This window comes from Macrotis lagotis, chromosome 3, assembly GCF_037893015.1.
Source record: "Macrotis lagotis isolate mMagLag1 chromosome 3, bilby.v1.9.chrom.fasta, whole genome shotgun sequence".
Taxonomy (NCBI): Eukaryota; Metazoa; Chordata; class Mammalia; order Peramelemorphia; family Peramelidae; genus Macrotis; species Macrotis lagotis.
This window is the reverse complement of record NC_133660.1, coordinates 13,315,708-13,336,510: the sequence shown is the minus strand read 5'-3', so window position 1 is coordinate 13,336,510 and position 20,803 is coordinate 13,315,708. Positions and strand designations below refer to the sequence as shown.

General features: G+C 39.8%; 1 protein-coding gene across 4 annotated transcripts in view; it reads right to left on the bottom strand.

Moving 5' to 3' along the window:
* PKD2 (polycystin 2, transient receptor potential cation channel) overlaps window positions 1–20,803 on the bottom strand; it is a 56,466-nt gene that overhangs the window by 3,834 nt on the left and 31,829 nt on the right. For all 4 annotated transcript variants that reach the window (XM_074228129.1, XM_074228130.1, XM_074228128.1 and 1 more), the window contains 8 exons: window positions 18,737–18,965; window positions 17,028–17,195; window positions 9,739–9,920; window positions 8,200–8,320; window positions 4,664–4,762; window positions 3,110–3,231; window positions 2,434–2,551; window positions 161–324 (listed from right to left, as the gene is read on the bottom strand). In XM_074228129.1, coding sequence (XP_074084230.1) covers window positions 161–324; window positions 2,434–2,551; window positions 3,110–3,231; window positions 4,664–4,762; window positions 8,200–8,320; window positions 9,739–9,920; window positions 17,028–17,195; window positions 18,737–18,965 — 1,203 coding nt within the window. The remainder of the gene's footprint in view (window positions 1–160; window positions 325–2,433; window positions 2,552–3,109; window positions 3,232–4,663; window positions 4,763–8,199; window positions 8,321–9,738; window positions 9,921–17,027; window positions 17,196–18,736; window positions 18,966–20,803) is intronic.

Sequence of the window (20,803 nt, the reverse complement as noted above, 5' to 3'; positions counted from 1 at the left end):
TATTTTATCAGATCTCTCAAGTGGTTGTTTCAGATCCAAGGTCAAGGTGGATCTTGATGGGAGGAGTGTTTATAGCTAATGAGTCCAAGAACGAATGGTTTGAGATTTGTCCCACTGAGATTCTAATTAATAAAAACCAAGCCACACGAAATACGCTTACACTTGAAACTCTTCATAAGAAACTCCGCTAGAGCTGCTCCCTCTCCTTCGAGAGCTGTGCCCACTGTCTTCGTCATCGTCCTCTTCAGAATCGTCCAGGTTCCTTGGGAAGCTCCGGATACTCATGGGTCGGGGCAGGGAGCTATGATCCAGATCCAGATCCTCCTGCAGAATGGACAAAATACTGGTGAGAGAAAGGAGGCAGAAAGCAGGGGCTGTTCCCAAGCAGCCCCTGTGATGAGGCCAGTGCTCTCCTCAGCCCTCCCCTCTCCTCACCATATACAGATGAGCAACTGGAGACTGTCACCAGAGGGAGAGAAGAGATGGGAGGGGCTAAAGGCTTCCTGCAGAGGATGGCAAGTTAGCTGGGCCCTGAGGGGGACCAGGAGGCCAGTGGGAAGGGCTGGAGCTATGGGACTGGTCCCCAGTGACGGTCAGCAAGGGGGACAGCCTCGTTGTGCTGGAGTATGGGACAGGGGAGTCAGGTATGAGAAGTCTGGAATGGTAGGAGGGGGCCAGGTTATTAAGAGATTCAAACACTGTGGTGGGATGAGGGATGTTAGTGATATGGTCAGACTCACACTTGAGGACAACTGAGAGGAGCATGAACTGGAGTGGTGGGGCAAGGAGAGCACCTAGCAGGCTCCCGTGATGAATCAGAGTGGAGGGTCGGGTCCTGCATCAGGGAGACCGCAACCTCAGGAAAGAAGGGGATATGAGAGACATTTGGAGGGGAGAAGCAACAGGGCTGGGGGGGCGGCTGGAAAGAGAACAGTCAGTGACAAGCCTGGGTGACTGGGAAGATGGTGCCCCTGTCTTTAGTAATATCAAACTCAGGAAAGGAGGGGGTTTGGGAGGAAAGAGTTGTTCAGTTTAGCTGTGTTGGACTTAAGTCTGGGAAATGTCCAATTCAAGATGTCCAATAGGCAGTTGGGAGATGAGATACTGAATTTTAGAAGAAAGATGGAGTTTCATAGATCTGACAATTATCTGCAAAGAGATGGTAACTAAACCCATGGGAATTAGTGAGGTCACCAAGAGAAATACTATAGAGAGAAGAGGATGCAGAGCCTTCAGGGATGCCCACTGTTACATGGGCATGGCCTAAGAGTTAGGGAAGGTGGGGTCTGAGGGGAAGGAGAACAAGGAGAAAAGTGTCACAAAAACCCAGAGAGAAGAAAATGCCAAGAAGAAGGGTTGCCTGGTTGCTTCAGAGCTGCAGAGAGATTGGGAGGAGGAGGAGCAGGGAAAAGTCCTTAGACCAAGAAATTAAGAGACTATTTATCGGTCACTTTGGAGAGAGAAGTTTCAGTTGAATGACTGGGTTGGAAGTTAGAAATGAGAATTAAGAAGAGGGTGAGAGGAAAGCCACTGGTTATATACACCCTTATCAAGGAATTTAGCCACAAAATGACAGGAGAACTATGAGAGGGTGCATAGATCAAGGGAAAGGGAAAGGTTATTTACGATCATTTCTATCTGCTGCAGATGCTTGTCAATGGAAACTTTTCTTATGGAAAAATAGGCTTCCTAAATCAAATACCTTAAGTAACCTCCCTAGCCTCAACTCCTATTCCATCCAACAAGCATTTATTAAACACCTTCTGTATAGGATGCAGATAGTGGAGACTGAGCCTCAGAGAGCTAGGACTTCTCTGGACTCTATCCCATGCTGGCTATGTGTGACCCTGGGCAAGTCACTTAAGACTATCATTACAGAGCACATGCAGGTCTACATTTTTCAAGGGAGTTACCTGATGTAGTAAATCAACAGTCTATTGCTATGTTGAGTTCTCCCCTTCCCTTTCTGCCCTTCCAGTGTTCCCAATGTATTAGTTGTAACTATGTAAAAACAAAAAAATAAACCTCTCATGCTATCCAGGGAGAAAACAAAATCCCGCAATTTCATCAGCAAAGACATACTCATTCCCCAATACAAAGGGGCTAAAGAGAAAGCTGCCGTGGCTGAATGAATCCATCACTCGATGGTAAATCTTCCTGTGTCCAAATTTAGGCCATTCCTCGGATAAAAGACACTGAGTTTATCATTGGGGTCTACACTACAAAAGCCTTTAGGCTTCTGAATGTGGTAAGATCTGCTGGAGTTTGAGCTATGCTGGCCAAGCCTGTAAGAACCTCAAGTGAACTTGACCAGAAGCTTAAATAACATATATAATGATAACCATACTTAAAAATAGAATTCAGGAGGGTAATCAACACAGTCTACGATGAGATGCAAAGAATCTGAAGATTGGCTGCCCCCACCAGACATACCCGTTCTTTTTCTAGGTCATCCCTCATCTGCTGGTGTTCGTGTTCAGTTAATTCTTGGTCGCCATCCTGATCGTATTTTGTGAATATTGCCTCAATCTCTGCATCTGTGTGGCCCTTCCTGAAAACAGGATACAGTCCAATTTATTGAGGTCACTGGTCTGGTATACACCAAAGGAAATGGGTTTTTTGTCATTCAGTTTCAAAGAAGACCCCCCCAACCTCAGGGAGGTGATGCCATGACAAGCTCATGCTTTGGATGTGAGTGTGTGTGGGGGGGTTGTGCTAAGACATCAGCCTCAGGGCCCTCCTCCAGAACCAACTGGGCCCAGTAGTCAGATACAGATCAGATTGACTTGAGAGGGTCCTGGATCTGAGGCAATCAGGGTCAAATGACTTGCTCAAGGTCACACAGCTAAGAAGTATCTGAGGCTGGATTAGAACTCCATCCTCCTGAATCCAAGGCCAGTGCTCTGTCCACTGTGCCACCTAGTTGCCCATCCAAAGGAAATCACAAAAGAAGTGAATTCCTTACAAGAAACCAGACATTTCCACATTTCCACAGCAATTGCTGCAAGAAGCCTCTTTTCTCTATGTTGAACAGGCACACCAAGGGTATCGCCACAAAAGAAACATTCAAAATTGATAATTACTGGGGCTCAGAAAGCAGAATTCTTACCCTTTTAGATCTTGGCGAAGTTCATCAAAATTCAGCTTGCCTCCCCCTTGCTGTAGACTCTCCGAGATGTCATCCACTGTGTTTTTTTTAAGTTTCAGTTTGATCATAGCTTTGTGACAGCCCTAAAAAAAAAAATGAAAATGATTCATTTATCCTGATTTGTCATTTTTTTCACTTTTACTCCCAGGATTCCACAGAGTGGGTAGAATGTTATTGCCTGTGACAAGTAGTGAAAGGGGGGGGGTAGCTAGGTGGCACAATGGATAGTCACTAGCTCTGGAGTGCCAACTTCAGACACTTAATAATTACCCAGCAGTGGTAACCTTGGGCAAGCCACTTAACCCCACTGTCTTGCAAAACCCCAAACCAAAAACAAAACAAGTGGTGAAAGGGTCAAATTCAGAGCAGCCTGGAAGGACTTGCATGAACATCAGTCTAGTGAAGGAAGCAGAACTGGGAGAACAACATGAACAACAGAGAGGTAGAGAAATGCAACTTTACAGAGTTAAAATTATGATCAGTGCAAAGAATAACCAGGTATTCCAGAGGTCTGAGGATGAAGCATGCCACACGCCTCCTCATAGAGAGAAGTGATGGCCTCAAGGCACAAATGTGACATTTTCAGACATGGCCAATATGACAAGATGTTTTATTTGACTATAGCTTTGTTTCAAAAATTTTGCTTTCGTTTCATGGGATTGGGTGAAGAAGGATGTAAAACAGGAAAGAGAGATAGGAAAAACCAGGAGGATCACTCAAGCATTATTGAAAAGATGCATGGAAGAGAAAAAAAAGATTAGAAGGAAAGACGAACAGAGCATCTCTAAATTTATATGGTAAATTCATTATGCATTTAGAAAGCAAAAGTAAGCTTCTTATAATATTCATAGTTTAATATAAAATATTATTTTCTTACCCTTTACAGAAAAATTCAAAAAATTTTCAAATTTATTCAAAATAAGAAAACAAAATTATTCAAAATAAGAAACAACCAAACAGAAAAAGCATTAAAGAATGTAAGGAATTCAGAGAAACATGGGAAGAGTTATATTAATTGATTATGGCAAAATAAACAGAAAAAGGAGAAATATACAACCACTATAACAATTCCAGTAAAATGATCACTCAAAAGAAGCTGAACTCTGAAGAGTATTGATTAATTTGAGAACATGAAACAAAGTGCAGTAGATGGGTGGAGATTACAACTGGGGAATATGACATCTCCTAGCAGATGCTGTTTCTGTGCTTGTATTTGATTTTTTTAAAATGTCTGTTTCTGTTACAGGAAATATGTGTGTGTGTGTTCAAGGAAGCAAAACAAAAGACGTCTATAATTTTTTTAAAAAAACGTTCAATCAGTGGTTCCAGGGATAGTAGAGGTAGTCCAACAAGGTAATATTTAAACTTAGATTAAAAACGGTCACATACTTTTAGTTTCAAAGGCACTCCACTGATCAAACAGTTTAAATGAAAATCTTTCTTTTGAAGTTTTAAAAATGATTTTGATTTAGGAATCCAGCAAAACCTGAAGTAGTGTTTTGAATAAATTACTACCTTTCTGATGAGATCTGACAGTTCCATTTCAGTCTTCTGTTGAGCCATATCAGATTTAACTTCAGAGTATGTGTCATTAATGATGGCCAAAAACATATTCTGTTTTTAAAAAAAGGAAGATATATATTTTAAAGACCATTTTCAAGTAACAATCAGAAAACCCACATGGACCCTTTTTGCCACTCTGTGCTATAATCTTGCAAGTATATGAGAATAGTTTCTAATGATTTTAGTATCAAATGTTGTAAAGTATTTTCAAAGAATCTGCCAATCAATGAGTATTTAGAAACCACCTCCTAATTGCTAGGTGCCCAGGCTAGAGATACCAAAAGTGACATAATTCCCACTTTTAAGAAGTTTGCCTTTTCCTGGGAGAGAAAGAGAGAGAGAGAGAGTTCTCTATGGACACAGGACCATAAATTCCGATGAACTGATTCAGACTACAATGTCCATAAAAAAATATAGTTAGAATATCTGCACAACAAATACAAGACATAGTAGATGTTTCTCAGATGTATAGCTATAGGTTCATATAGATGTGTGTATATAGATATGTATATATGTACATATATATATATGTATGTATATATATCACACACACACACACAAACAAAATGTATCACACTCCACTCTCTGTCTGATCTCCAATCTTGCATCTCCAACTATCTGCTGGAATCTTGAACTATTATGTCCCTTAGAATCTTAAACTCAGCATGGCCAAAAGAGAACTTCTTTATCTTTGCCTCAAACCCGCCTCTCCTCCCAATTTCACTATTATTGTCAACGACACTACTCAGTGATCCATGTGTGAGAGATGAATCAAACCCAGGTCTTCTCACACCAAAATCAATTCTCTATATTATGTTTCTCTTTTAAATAAAGGATAAGACTTTATAAACAAATATCATAAAGAAGATAATTGGAATTATGTGTTTTTTCAGATTATTGATACAGTACCTTCAATAAATATAATACCTTTTAATTTTTTTCTTAAAATATATTTTACTTATTACTTAAATTTGCATTTTAATAGATAAGGATATGGGAAACCCTTTAGTATCAGGACTATGGAAGTTATTTACTGCTTTAAAGAATTAAAGCGGCTAATGACTGGAATTTCCAATGTTTCATATATATATATATGTATATGAAATATAAATATATAGAAGGTGTGTCTTTTTGGGTTTTTTTTTTGCAAGGCAAATGGGGTTAAGTGGTTTGCCCAAGGCCACACAGCTAGGTAATTATTAAGTGTCTGAGACCAGGTTTGAACCCAGGTACTCCTGACTCCAGGGCCGGTGCTTTATCCACTACGCCACCTAGCCTCCCCGTGTGTCTTTTTTTTAAGCATAGATTTTTTAAAAACCAATTTAATCATAAACATACTAGGAAAGAATAATATTTTTCAGATTAATAATAGTAATGACATCACACATTATATCATGTTTAAATGTTTAACCAAGTAGTTTTCTCATAATAACTTTAATAGAAAATAGCATTATGTTTATATGTAAAGAAAGAGAGACTAACAAAATAAAGTGATTTGCTTGCAGTCATTTATCTAATAAGTAGCAGAGGTTCAGAGCAACAAGACCTGGGTTCAAATCTCACCCATGAGGTATAATGGCTGGAGAATCTAGAAGACGTCAGAGAGTTATAGAGCAAAGAATGCCTGAGGGAACTGCATATGAAGAACTCTCTCACCCCATTTTCCTCCTCCCAACCTTCATTCTATTCTCAGGACTCTTAGAGGCCTAAGACAAGAGACTGTAAAGTGTCTTCCTTCACTTTGGCTTCTGTCTGTTCTCTTGGCCAAAGAAGGATGATGGGTAATGACTTGGAGATGGTCATTTTCCCTTCTCTCATTTCAATGGAGTGAATATATCAATAACTATTATGTGCTTTCTGAAAGAAGGCCTAGGTTATCTCCTTAAGGCAATTTATCTTAAGGACAAGGGAACATTTTTTTTCTTTTAACTTACAAAATGCAGTAAAAAACAAAAATGAATTTAGGATCTTAGAATGAAAGTTCATTTTTGCCAATCTAACAAAATAAATATATAATTGGATTAAAATATAGGGTTAGAATCTATATAAGACATTGTCTACTAAATAATGATAGCCTTTAAATGAAGGATTCTAGAATTATATGCTATATGTGCAAATTACCTGCTGGTCACTAAAATTCTCACCTTGTAGGTGGGGAAACTGTAAAACAACTCAAGTGTCTCGTCTAATATTAATTGGTGAGTCTGTAGGAGTAATTGCTCCCTTGAGCCTGGGACAAAAACCATCTGGGCCTCTCTTTCCTTTATTAAGAACAATCATTCTCATCTGAGCAATTTGTTCCAGGTATTCCTGTAATGCTACTTAAGGATTTACTACATTCCTGTTACTAATCAAACCAACTTTTAAAGACAGTAATTAGTATAAGAAATCCCAGTATTCTTGGTTCAAGAAAAGAGTTGAGAGAATGAACTTCCCACCTAAATTTTGCAGAAGAAGAAGTCAATGGGAAAGGAATATTGCTTTAATGTCAGAAAAGACATATTAAAAAAGTATTTCATTAAAAACTAATTGATAATTCATAGCAGCTCTATTTGTGTTAGCAAAGAACTGGAAATTGAGTGAATGTCCATCAATTGGGGAATGGCTTATCAAACTGTGGCAAATGTATGTGATGGAATACTATTGTTCTATTAGAAACTAAGAGGGACGGGAATTCAGGGAAGTCTGGAGGGATTTGCATAAACTGATGCTGAGCGAGATGAGCAGAACCAGAAGAACACTGTACACCCTAACAGCAACATGGGGTTGATGATTAACCTTAATGGACTTGCTCATTCCATCAATGCAACAATTAGGCAAAATTTTGGCCTATCTGTGATGGAGAATACCATCTGTATCCAGAGAAAGAATTGTGGAGTTTGAACAAAGACCAAAGAGCTTTAATTTAGGGGGAAAAAAACCTGTTATCTTCTTATGTAATTTTGCTATCTCTTATATTTTATTTTTCTTCCTTAAGGATGTGATTTCTCCCTCATCACATTCAACTTAGATCAATGTATACCATGGAAACATTGTAAAGACTAACAGACTGCCTTCTGTAGGGGTGGGGTGGGGGGAGGGCAGTGAGATTAGGGGAAAAATTGTAAAATTCAAAATAAATAAATTAAAAAAAACTAATCAATATATCAATCTTGTTTTCCATAGCAAACCCAATGCTACATGTGAAATAATGGATGGTTTATTGGTTATAATTCATCCATGCTTCTGATGAAAGAGCCAACAGCCACAGAGGGTAGGAATATGCTGCATCTGCACTCACTGAAGACCAGTCCTCAACACTTTCATTCCTTTATCCATTTCAACAACAGTACAAGTATCTCTGGAATCTTCCTCAGGACTGATGCTATTAACAGGCTAGATTTATATTAGTAGGATGTCAGAAGTGAAGAACAAGATGAAAGAAAAGGTACAGAATGACAAGCAAATAAAAGCAAAAGCCACTCCACCATAAACAGAAATGTACATACCAAAAGGATGAAGAATGTAAAAAACACAAAAGTAGTGAAATAAATGGGTCCCAAAATTCGATTAGCTTCCTCAAGTTCTGTGAAGTTGAAATTTCCCAAAATGATACGGAATTGAGTGAAGCTAAAAAACAAAACAAACATCTGGCAGTTGATTTAACATTTCTTAATTATGATTTCACAGGTTTGGACTGTCATAGCAATACCAACAACTGCCAAACAATGGAAGTAACACATATTTTGTCCACTTCAAAATTATTAGCCCCCTTTTAGAGGAACCTCACCATATATACCAAAAGATTTCTAGAAAAATAAATGTTTGTAACTTAAACATAGCACTTTATAGTTGAATAACAGAGGAAACCGAGGGATTAATCATAAAATACAATATAAATCGAAATGAATATTCCAAGAATTCAATGGGTACCTCAGACAAAAATAATTCTACTAAGTACAAAAATCAGTAAAGATTCCAATAGGAAATCTGCTTTCAAAAAAACTAAAAGAAAAATTTATTTAAGAGTATCATCACCATGCCAAGTGCCCAAAACCTAATCTCAGCTAGCATCCCAAAGGAAGGTCTATGGAGTTGTGAAGGCACTGAAGTTTTATTCGGTGTTGGCGGTGTGGATCTTAATGAAACCTAATTAAAGTTCCACCTCTTTTCAGTATTACCTCTTACCCATTATGGGCAAGGAACTTTACTCTTCCCCCTTTTTCTAATTACTCTGTTTGGGTTATCTTCTCTCCAGGCTATGGTGTTTCCAGCAAAAGCTTGCTTTTTTTTGGGGGGGGGGGGAACTTATGAGGGAAATGCCAACTCAAAAGTCTGCCTGAATGCCCCTTTGAAAAACAAGGGTCACAGGATAGCTTTATTCACAGAATTATATGGAAATAAAAGGTAACGTCTCAAAAACAAACATGGGACTAGTCCTATATTGCTTAATATTAACATTTTGGTGCTAAAAAGTCCTGAGTGTCCAGACTACTTTAGTAGAGCTGGTTTATGAAAAAGTTAATTAAAAGATAATTTTCAGTATGACCTTGGGCAAGTCACTCTTAACCCCATTGCCTTAAGTAAATAAAATTTTAAAAAAAAGTTAATTTTCATTGAGCAATTAATGAACTAAATATAAATATAGAAAGGCTTGTAACCCTTGTAAAAAAGATTACTAGCATACGTGCCCACATTTTGGAGATAATGACCTCCTTTCTTTTTCTGCAAGGCAATGGGGTTAAAGTGGCTTGCCCAAGGCCACACAGCTAGGTAATTATTAAGTGTCTGAGGCTGGATTTGAACTCAGGTACTCCTGACTCCAGGGCTGGTGTTCTATTCCACTGCGCCACCTAGCTGCCCCCATGAACTGCTTTCTAATGCTATTCTAGTACTTCTGTGAAAGTCAAGTGGAATTTTATTAAATGTAGTTACTTAATTTTTTTTAAAAAACTGGTTTCCAAGAAACAGTCAAGTTCTTCCCTAGAGTCCCCAGGACACAAAGAAGATGGTCTCAAAGCCTTTCTCAAAATTGTGGATGTACTTACATACACTCCTGGAAAGTACTGAAGTCATCCACCTGGGTGCCGAAAACAAGGTAGGCCAACTGAGCGTATGCAAGAAAAATAATCAAAAACATAATTGCAAAGCCAACAAGGTCCTTGGCACAGCGGGACATGGTAGTGGACAGCTGGCTCATGGTTCTGTTGAAGTTAATGAATTTAAAAAGCTGTAAAAGAAACAAGAATTGGATTTATGAAGCATCAACTTCTATGATTATAACCACGTTTATTAAGTTTCACCTCCCTTGAAAAAGTGCTCCCTTCACAAAGGTTAGGAAACATAACAATTGAAAGAATGGACCCCTTTTCTCTCTCCACCCTCAAGGAGTCAAGTACTTCTTAAGCTCCTAGGAACTCAGATTGGTGTTTAAGAATAAACGAAATACCCCCTCCCCCCATAAATATAGACTTGCTTGAGTGATAAAGGGGAGAGAAAAAAATTAAAATTAAGAAAAAATAATAGTAATAATTGTAGGTATGGCCAGGTGGAGCAATGGATGAAGCACCAACCCTGGAGCCATGAGCACCCGAGCCCACATCCAGCCCTGTAGACCCAACAATCACCCAGCTATGTGACATGCAAGTCACCCGATCCCCACTGCCCTGCAAAAACCTAAAAGAAGGGAAAAAAAGATCCAAAATAAAATAAAATAGTAATAATAGTAGGGGTGGCTGGGTGGCAGACAGAGCATTGGCCCTTGAGCCAGGAGCACCCAGGTCCAAATCCGGCCTCAGACACCCAAAGATCACCCTGCTATGCGGCCCCAGGCAGGCCACCCAGCCCCATTTGCCCTGCACCCTCCCCCTAAAATAATAATAAAAAATGTGCTTGAGTCTTTGTTCCAACACCAACAACTCTGTCATGGGGGGATCACATTCTTTATGATAAGTCCATCGCAAAAGTTACTTCCATATTTTTCCAACTTTGCCACTGCTGATCGCCAACTCCCTCCTTTCGTATTTCTCCACTACTGTGTACTATATTTTCTCTCTCCTTTCACTCTGACTCTGCTGTAGGGTCGCTGAGTGGTGCAGCAGACAGATCCCTGGTCCTGGGGCCAAGAGGCCCCTAGCCCCCATATTGCCCCCTAGGCCCAGAATCCACCTGGCCCTATGGTCCTGGACAGGCCATCCAATCCCAGCCCCTTGCAAGAAGTATAAAAGAAAATGTGTCATATCTGACCACTCTCTCCCCATGGTCCATCCTCTCCTCCTTTATTCACATCCCCACCCCTTCCCCCTGTTCCCCCCCTCTTTTTTTTTTAAGGTTTTTGCAAGGCAAACGGGGTGAAGTGGCTTGCCCAAGGCCACACGGCTAGGTAATTATTAAGTGTCTGAGACCGGATTTGAACCCAGGTACTCCTGACTCCAGGGCTGGTGCTTTATCCACTACGCCACCTAGCCGCACCCCCCTTCTTACTCCAGATGTCTATACCCCATTGAGTATATATGCTGTTTCCTCTCCTAGCCACCTCTGATGAGAACAAAGGTTCCTTCATTCCCCTTGCCTCCCCCCCTTCCATATCATTGCAATAGCTCATTGTAATAAAGAAAAATCTTATTATATGAAATATCTTGGCCTATTCCCCCTCTCCTTTTTCTTTCTCCCATTACATTTCCCTTTTTTTCTATTGATTCCATTTTTACACCATATTTTATCTTCAAATTCAGCTTTCTCCTGTGCTTCAACTATAAAAGCTCTCTCTACCTGCTCTATTAACTGAAAAGGTTCATATGAGTATTATCAGTGCCATTTTTCTATGCAGGAATACATGCAGTTCATCATCATTGAGTCCCTCATATTTTCCCCTTCTCCAATCTCTATGCTTCACCTGAGTCCTGTATCTGAAGATCAAACCTTCTGTTCAGCTCTGGCCATTCCAACAGGAACATTTGAAATTCCCCTGGTTCATTGAAAGTCCATCTTTTTCCTTGGAAGAGGACATTCAGCCTTGCTGGGCAGTTCATTCTTGGCTGCATTCCAAGCTCTTTTGCCTCCCAGTATATTATATGCTAAGCCCTACAAGCTTCCAGTGTAGCTGCTGCTAAGTCTTGTGTGATCCTGACTGCAGCTCCACGATATTTGAACTGTGTCCTTGTGGCTGCTTGTAGTATTTTCTCTTTGACTTGGGAGTTCTGGAACTTGGCTATAATATTCCTAGGGGTTGGTTTTTTGGGATCTCTTTCTCGGGGGGATCAGTGGATTCTCTCCATTTCTATTTTGCCCTCTAACTCAGATTGGTGTTAAGAGTTTTGGGGGACAAAGGAAACCAATGGTTGACCTGAGGCTGAGCCACCTCCCTGGTGACAGACTCGAGTCCACTCCATAGCAGACCCCAGGTCCCTGGTCAGACCATCACCTCCACTTGGCTGCTGCCCTGCCTCTCACCACCCAAGACAGGAGCTCCAGGTTGGCCACCAGAGAGGATTCCCCACTTCTTTGACACCTACAAGTCGAGGAGCTAATGCTCTCTTTAAAACTTGGAACCATGGAGTGGTCAAGACTGAATGACTGAGGGAAAACTCAACCAGGCCATGACTCCCCAGGACTCCTTATCTTATTCATTGGTCTTATTTCAACAGTAATTTCCATCCCATCTTCCTTTCTCCCTCAGTACAATTTTCTGTCCTTCCTATTTTGGTCTTTTCTTGAGACCATTAAAACAGAACAAAACATCTAAAGATCATCACTCATTTTAGTTTTTCCTCTATGATCTTTACTTTTTGTTTGGTTTTTTGCAAGGCTATGAGGTTAAGTGACTTGCCCAAGGTTACATGGCTAGGTAATTATTAAGTATCTGAAGCTGGATTTAAACTCAGGTTCTCCTGACTCCATAGAACAATTAATTGCCACATGTTCTCTTTCAATTAAGCAAACATAGATACATATATATTTCTTTTGAAGCTTTCAATTCCATTTCCAAATATCTGACCAGTTCTGGCCTTTTCATCATGCATCTTTGGAAATCTTCTAAGCCATTATGTCTCCTTGGCTATTTTCAGGTCAATTATTTTTTTTTTTTTGAATTCTTCCTCTTTATTTTCCAACATTTTGTTTTGTGTAAATATTTCTTTTTGTGCTCTGGTGCCCAAGTTACATTTTTGGCTGTCTAAGCTCTTGCTAGTCTTTCCTCCCCAGCTTTTCTATTCTGAATCTTGTTTCCTCTAGATCCTCCCGCAGTTCCTCTTACTAGAGGACTCATTAGGGCATTACTCTTCTCTTTGGGGTTTATCCCCTTTCTTTGGTTTGCTCATAGCGATTTCTTCATCTGGGTAAAAATCTGCAAGTCAAAGGGTTGGGCAGGGCCCACACTGTCCTTGGTAGGGTGGGCTAGTTGAAGCCTCCACCTCAAGGACTCTGGAAGCCCTTCTCATCTCTGATGGGCACTGTTTTCTGCCACCCCTGGGGTCCTCCCGCCCTGCTGCTGCACTTATGGGCTAATCCTATGTTGAGTTCCTGCCAGTATCAGATTATTCAGGTTGGATTCTGCCTGGGACTTCTCTCCATAGCTGGGCTTGGGCTACTGGTGCCATGCTTGAGCCTGGTGGGCACACATTGAGGCTGGCTGGCTTCTACCAGGCTACCTCTGGGCAGTTCAGAATGAGTACTGTTTGGCTGATGCCAGGAGTGTGGGGTTGCACCTGCACTGCATGCTCAAAGGCTGGGATCCAGAGCTGGGCTCCGCCAGCCAGGGGCTTGGTCTGGAATCAGGTCTCTGTGTTCGGTCAGTGGACCTATCCATGTGGCTCTCCTAAAGCCACAGCCTTAGGGAAGGCTCAGCCCCCACCTGGCTGTGGCTGAGCTCAGGCAGGGAGAGAAGGGCCTGCCCGAGGTGGGGACTTTCCCCACTCTTCATGCTCCTTCGACCAGCTCCACTTTTCCACTGCAGGACGTTTGAGGGACTGCGGGAGTCCCTTTATGGATTCCTGGACTTACTGGAGAATTCTGGAGGTGATCTTGTCTATCTCTAAGTGAAGTGGTGCATTCTGAGCCTCGAGGAAGGATTGGGGGGGGGGCGGGTTCTGGGATCCTCTGTATTCCATCAAGTCCCCACAATCCTCTTGATGCCAAGTGAGGTAATGAGTCCTCTCTATGTCACCCCAAATTACTGAGTACTTACTGCCCATATACTTAGCTGTGTATTACACCCCAATGACCAAGAACAGGAAGGACAGACTTTGGGGGCAGAGTCAAGATGGTGGCTCCAAGCTAGGAAGCTCCTGGAGCTTTCCCCTAACCAACTTTAAATGAAGTCTCTGAATAGACCCTAAAACAATGGAATCCCCCAAAACAAGAGTGAAAGAAGTTCTCAACTCAAGATATGATGGAGGAACTCCAGTAAAGGTCTGTCTCAAGTGGGTAAAAGGGGAAAATAATGGGAGAGCTGGAAAGTCAGTGGGAGGCTCTTAGCCACAGCGCAGTTCAGGTCTGAGGGTCTGGGCTCAGCAAGCTGGCAGTGTGGCGGGCCGGCAGTGAGGGTCTGGGCTCGGCAAGCCAGCGGTGCAGTGGGTGGGCAGCAAGGGTCCCAAACCCAGCTCAGGAGACATAGTCCAAGCCTTGGGAATGTTGATGCAACAGGTGGGACTGGACTAGGCTAACTCTAACATGGGGAACAAACTGCTAACAACTGAAACATAGGCAACCCCCTGGGCAAGCAGTAATTCAGACACCAGACCCCTGTCCTCACACAAAAAGCTTGGGACTGCACCCCTTTGCCCCAGAAGCAGAGATCAACTATCAAAATGAACAAACAAGCAAAGAAAAGTGCTAATCACAAAAAGCTGCTGTTCTGATCAGGACAATAAAAATGCCATATCAGAAGAGGCCTACATGTGAAGCCACAAAGAGGCATATAAACTAGGCTCAAATCCTAAAAGACCTCATGGAAGAGCTCAAAAAAGATTTTAAAAAACCAAAGGAGAGAGGAAAAGGAAAATGGAGAAAAGAAATGAAAATCATGCAGGAGAATTTTGAAAAATTGAAAAAATACCTTTAAAAGAAAAATTGGTCAAATGAAAAAAGAAATCAATTCCTTTAAAAGGAAAAAAGGGTCAAATTGAAAAGGAATGTAATTCATGAAAAATTAAAACTGATCAACTAGGAAAGGAATATAATTCATCAAAAAATAAAATTAACCTACTGGAAAAAGAAAACAACTCATCTAAAAGTAAAATTAACCAACTGGAAAAGAAAGCATAAAAGCTAACTGAAGAAAATAAAACCCTAAAAATTAGAATTGAAGAAATGGAAACTAATGACTCTATGAGACCACAAGATTTCATCAAACAAAACTAAAAGGCTGAAGAAAAGAGAAGAGAATGAAAAAGACCTCTTAGGAAAAATAATGGACCTGGAAAATAGCTCCAGAAGAGGCAATTTCCAAATTATTGGTCTACCTGAGAGCCATAATAAGAAAAAAAGAGTCTGGACAAATCTTTCAGGAAATTAACAAGAAAAGCTACTCTAAAAATCTAGGAACAGGATAAAATCGTCCTTGAAAGAATCAATCACCCCTAGAAAGAGAGCCCAAAATAAAAACTCCAAGGAATATTTTAGCCAAATTTCAGAATTCTCAGCTAAAGTAGAAAATACTAAAAGCAATCAAAGGAAGCAATTTAAGTACCAAGGAACCAGTCAAGATTACACAGGATTTATCAGCTTCAACATTAAAGGATCAGAGAGCCTGGATGCTCTTCTGGAGGGCAAAGGAAATTAGATTACAACCAAGAATCAATTACCCTGCAAAACTCAGCATATTCTTTCAGGGGGGAAATGATGAATTTCTAGTGAAATTCAGGATTTTCAAACTTAACTGATTAAAAAACCCCCCAGAACTGAACAGAAAATTTGATTGTCAAATACAAGATTCAAGAGATACATAAAAGGTAAATAGAAAGGGTAAAAATTGTTAGTCAACAACACAAAGGAATACTTGTACCTCTTGAGAATTGTACTTTGACAGAGGGTGTGTGGTTCTGTAAGAAATCATGAGTGGCCTGACTTCAGAAAAGCTTGGAAAAACTCATAGGAACTGATGCCAAGTAAAGGGAGCAGAATCAGGAGAATACTGTCCAGATTAACTGCAACATTGTTAGATGATCGATGATTATGGATGCAGTTCCTCTTGGCAGTTCAATAACCAAGGACAAAAAGGGTCAAGGAAAATGCCATTCACGTTCAAAGAATAAACTATGGATTATGAATGCAGAGCAAAGCGGAGTATGTTCACTTTTAAAAACTTTTTTTGTATTTTTCCTTTCTTTCTCCTGGTTTGTTTTTCCTTTTAATTCTAATTATTCTTTCACAAGAAGACCAATATAGAAATATGTTAAACACAATACAACCTATGTCAAATTGTTTGCTGTCATGGGGAGAGTGGAGGAAAGGGAGGTTGGCAGAAAAGCATAGAACTCAAAAACTTGCAAATGGATGAATGCTGTAAACTATCTTTGTGTGTAACTGGAAAATAAATTAAAAAAAATGATTCTTGACCAAAGATGTGATTTCTTTTTTCCTCTTTGTTTCTCTGGAACATGCTAAATAGTAGTCAATCAATAAATATCTATTAAGATACATATGAAGTATGAGATAAAATGTTGCTTCCTGTCATTTGAAACTCCAAATAGGAACCCAGACTGTAAAATCCCATAGAATATTTTACTTTGCAGGGAACACAATGGAAAGAACAGTGGCTCTGGAATCAGAGGAGCCAAGTTCAAAACCTGCCTATGATGCTGACTCTGTAATCCTAGTAAATAACTTACCCTCCCTAGGTCTAAGGTGTCCCAACTACAAAATGGGGGGGAGAGGCATGGATTCTGGGGAGTGCATTAGACAGACTCACAGAGCCCTTTAGGCTCTACCTAGTATGTATTTCAAATGAAACTCAGAATGGGATTCCAACAGAATCCAGATGGAAAAGAGATGCCAATCATGGAGCATTTGGTCTCTCACCTGCCCTTAGCCCCTCATCCTCACTTTTCAGCTCAGCAAGTCTCACTCATTATCCACTTGCGCCCTAGTCCAACAATGACCTTGGCAGTCCAGAGCAGAGCACTCCTATGTTCATTCTGGACTGGGGCTGTTCATTCTTGCTCATAAAAAAACAAGATTTCACAAGTTCCACTTATTAACAAACACTGACTAAGTCCTGCAAGTATAGTAGGCTACAATATCAAAATAAACCGGGCTGATTTGACGGTGTCATCAATTATATATTTGCAATCCCATTGCTTAATTTTATGCCTTAAAATATGTGAAACATATAAATTACCTTAATCCAGACAAAGAAGACCATCACAGCTGCCACATTGTTGAACTGTATCTGCCAGTATGCCAGAGGCTCTAAGTTGGGGAAAGTGTTTTGATCTTCAAGGTATTTCAGCAGCAATTCCACATTGGATTTCTTGTAGATGTCAATTCCTATAGCTACTACTGATAACTGGACAAAGAAATGTGATTGGTAATTACAAATTCCATTGTCTTAATATCCTAATTTTTTTTTTAAAAAAAGTTGCTTTCTTTTGTTTTTTATATCACCTCATTTGCCAATACATGCTTTACACCCCACCCCACCCCAACAGGAGTCATGGTTTCCAACAAGGAATAAATGAAGAGAGAATGAAGAAAGTGATTCAGCTAAAGAGATCGGCCGAGTCAAAAATAAGGAATTTTTTGCGACCACAATGGCAGACACAGAGTAAGCACTTAATGCTTGTTCTTTTCCTTCACTCCTTCCCCATTTTCTTTAGGGTCAAAATGAATCATTAGAATTCACACTGTTACATGGGTATCACTCAGTATAAGATTTAATCAGAAAGCAGAATAAGTACTGCCCAAATGTGTGTTTGTATTTAGGAAATAAAACTAAAGAATAATAATCTTCAAATAGATAGTCCTAAAAATAAAAAATAAAAAAAGTTTCTCAGACTTCTCACACTGACCAAAATTCCATGTTATGGCCAGGTAATTATTAAGTGTCTGAGGTTGGATTTGAACCCAGGTACTTCAGATTCCAAGCTTGGTGCTCTATTCACTACGCCACCTAGCTACCCCTGCATTATGCTTTTAAAGTTGAATATTCTATGACTGCTACAATATTTTTGTTTGTTGCATATATATGGTGTATGTATGTATATAAATAGCATACTTTAATGTGTTTAATGCAGTATCTTTAGTGCCAGTATTACATTACAATGCAGATCATAACTTTTCTCTCCATGAGAAGTTGGTGTCTCTGAGTTGCTGAAGCCAAAGATGTTTTCATTAAGGAGTCAATCTGGTGATAAGCCCCTCCTAACTTGTTCGAGTTGGCCCTGGAATACCATCAACAGTTTCATAATCAAATCCTTTTCACCTTAGAAAGACCCACACGGCTTATACCATGCCACCACAGGCTTCAAGAGGTTGACCTTCCACATGATGAGGAGGCTCAGATGATGGAAGACTTCTAGTTTTGATTTTGTAATGAGACTTTATAAAATTAATTATATCAAATGAAAATGGTATGTGAACAACTTAAAGAAACTTTAGTGGCAACACACTGCATGTGTGAGCAATACACCCAATAAGAGTCATCTGTCTGAGAAATGTATTATGATTTCTATTGTTTCATAATCTCTTCACATCATAGAGCCAAATATGGGTAGGCAGTTGATTCACTTATAGAAAAGAAAGCTTAGCTGAGAAGAGAAGAGATAGTATTACCAAAAACAAAAAAAATAAGAGAGGGTCATTGAAGAGATTTTAAAATTAATAGAAGGAAACTGAAGGACATTCAGTTGGAAACAGAGAAGCAGGAATGTTTTAAAAAGAAACATTAAATTTAATGTATATTTTTATAAAAGGAAAACCACAGAATTCATGGTTGCTACTGTAACTTTTTCTGTTCTATTTTGCATATAAATGTGTTCCTCTTTTTTTTGGTGTCTATTAAATTCAGAATTAAAAAATAAAATATATGGTTATCGCATCAGAACCTACCACAATAATCATGATATCCAGACAGTTCCAGAAACTTCTGAAATAATGCAATTTGTGAATGCGAATTTCCAGAACCTCTTCCACTATATAGTAAAGGATAAAGAAACAAAAGATGATCTCACAGGTCGCCAAGAAGAAATCAAATGTTGAGATGTAGTGGATCAACTTCACAGGCTGAAACTGCCAAGATGTGATCACACCGCCAGTGGCTGGAAACTCAACCAATAGTCTATGTTGTAGAAAAAGAAAAAAACCACAAATGAACATCTCTGAATGGATATGGCATCCTGTTCTAAACCAGCACATGTATACAAAGCATCATATGAAGTCATGAGCCAGAATCCACAAATCACACCCAATGCTGCCTTGCTCACTGCAAGGTCACCTTTGGAATGTTACTAACTTGCTAACAAGAGCCTGCAGTGTACTCCCAGACCAAGGGGGGAACTTCTCAGAATCCCTAGTTTTTCTCCAAGTTTAGCTCAAATACCACCTCCAACATGAGTCCTTTCCTGCTCCCCCCACGCCCCAACAGCATCCCTTCAAAATTACTTTAGATTTATTCGCATTTATTTCGTATAAACTTACATATGTTCTTGTCTCCCAGATAGAAAATTAAGTCCTTGAAGGACAGGAGCTGTTTAATTTTCAGTTCTGTCTCCTTTATACTTCTCTCCCCACCTAGAACCTGAAGCCTACTGAGTATCTGATAAAATCTTAGTTCATTGACTACTATCCTGAGGGACTCAGACAATATCTCATTGCTTGCATGGAGAGAATTTAACCAAGATACTAATAAAAAAGAAGTCTTCTTTTCCGAAACTGATCCTTAATTGAATTAATAGAAGCATATATTTAGACTAGGGAAGATCTTTGGAGAAGCACCAAAAAATGATAACTTCCACAGACAGTGGATCTTTGTATCATTCTCTTTCTCAGGCATGTGCTGCTAGAAACATCTACTTGATGAAGGACAGGTTTTCCCCTTTCACTGGAATTAAACTTGCAAAGGAAGATGGAATATGGATTGGCCAAAATTGGATCTAAGTCCAACCTGGCAGAACATCTGCTAGCACACACCAACAAAGAATGAACAAAAAGGTCAACCATTTAGCTATAGATACCGAGTTGTCTAGGAGCAGTGGGACTTCAAATAATCGTCTGGAAGGATATTCTTTTTTTTGTTTTTTTGGTTTTTGCAAGGCAATGGGATTAAGTGGCTTGCCTAAGGCCACACAGCTAGGTAATTATTAAGTGTCTGAGGCCGTATTTGAACTCTGGTACTCCTGACTCCAGGGCTGGTGCTCTATCCACTGTACCACCTAGTCGCCCCCATGGAAGGATATTCTTGCTAAGAGATTAAGTATACTTGTACATTCAATGTTTCTGACAAAGAGATGAAGTATGCTTGGACATTAAATGTCTTTTTGATGATAGTGGTAGAGATTTAAATGAGAATTTGCTATAAATATCTTTAGCTTCAAACTACGCAAAGCTCCTGCCACTAGTGATACCAGTGGATGCTGAAGTAAAGAAATCAATCTAGTAGCTCAGTCTCTCTACAACACTCACTTATTCCTTTACTCTTCTCTATAATTTGAATGAAAAATACTGATCTTTATTTCTGGCAACTAAATTCTCAATAATCACTCAGAGACCAGTGGCTGGCATCCAGGATACTAATCCTGCCTTAGAAATCATCTAGCTGGGTAAGGATGAATCTGGGTTTTAGTTTTCTAATCTGTAAATGCAGAGGTGGCAATTAATGACCTTTGAGATTTTTGTCAGTCTTAAGTCTATAAATTTGGTTGTGACTCTGGCTCTAACTGGCTGTGCAGCTTTGAGCAAGTCATTCAGCATCTCTGGGCATCAGCTGCATCACTGAATAAAATGACAAGATAGGACTGAATGTTAAGGTCTTTCAAGCGTTCCCCAGGCTCTCTCTCTCTCCCCCGCTCTCTTTCTGAGCTTCTCACTGAACTTGTAATTTATGCTGATGGTCTGGTGTGCAAGCTCCTACAGTTTTTGTCTATAGGGGTAATATGCTTCCAAACTCTCACAGTTATA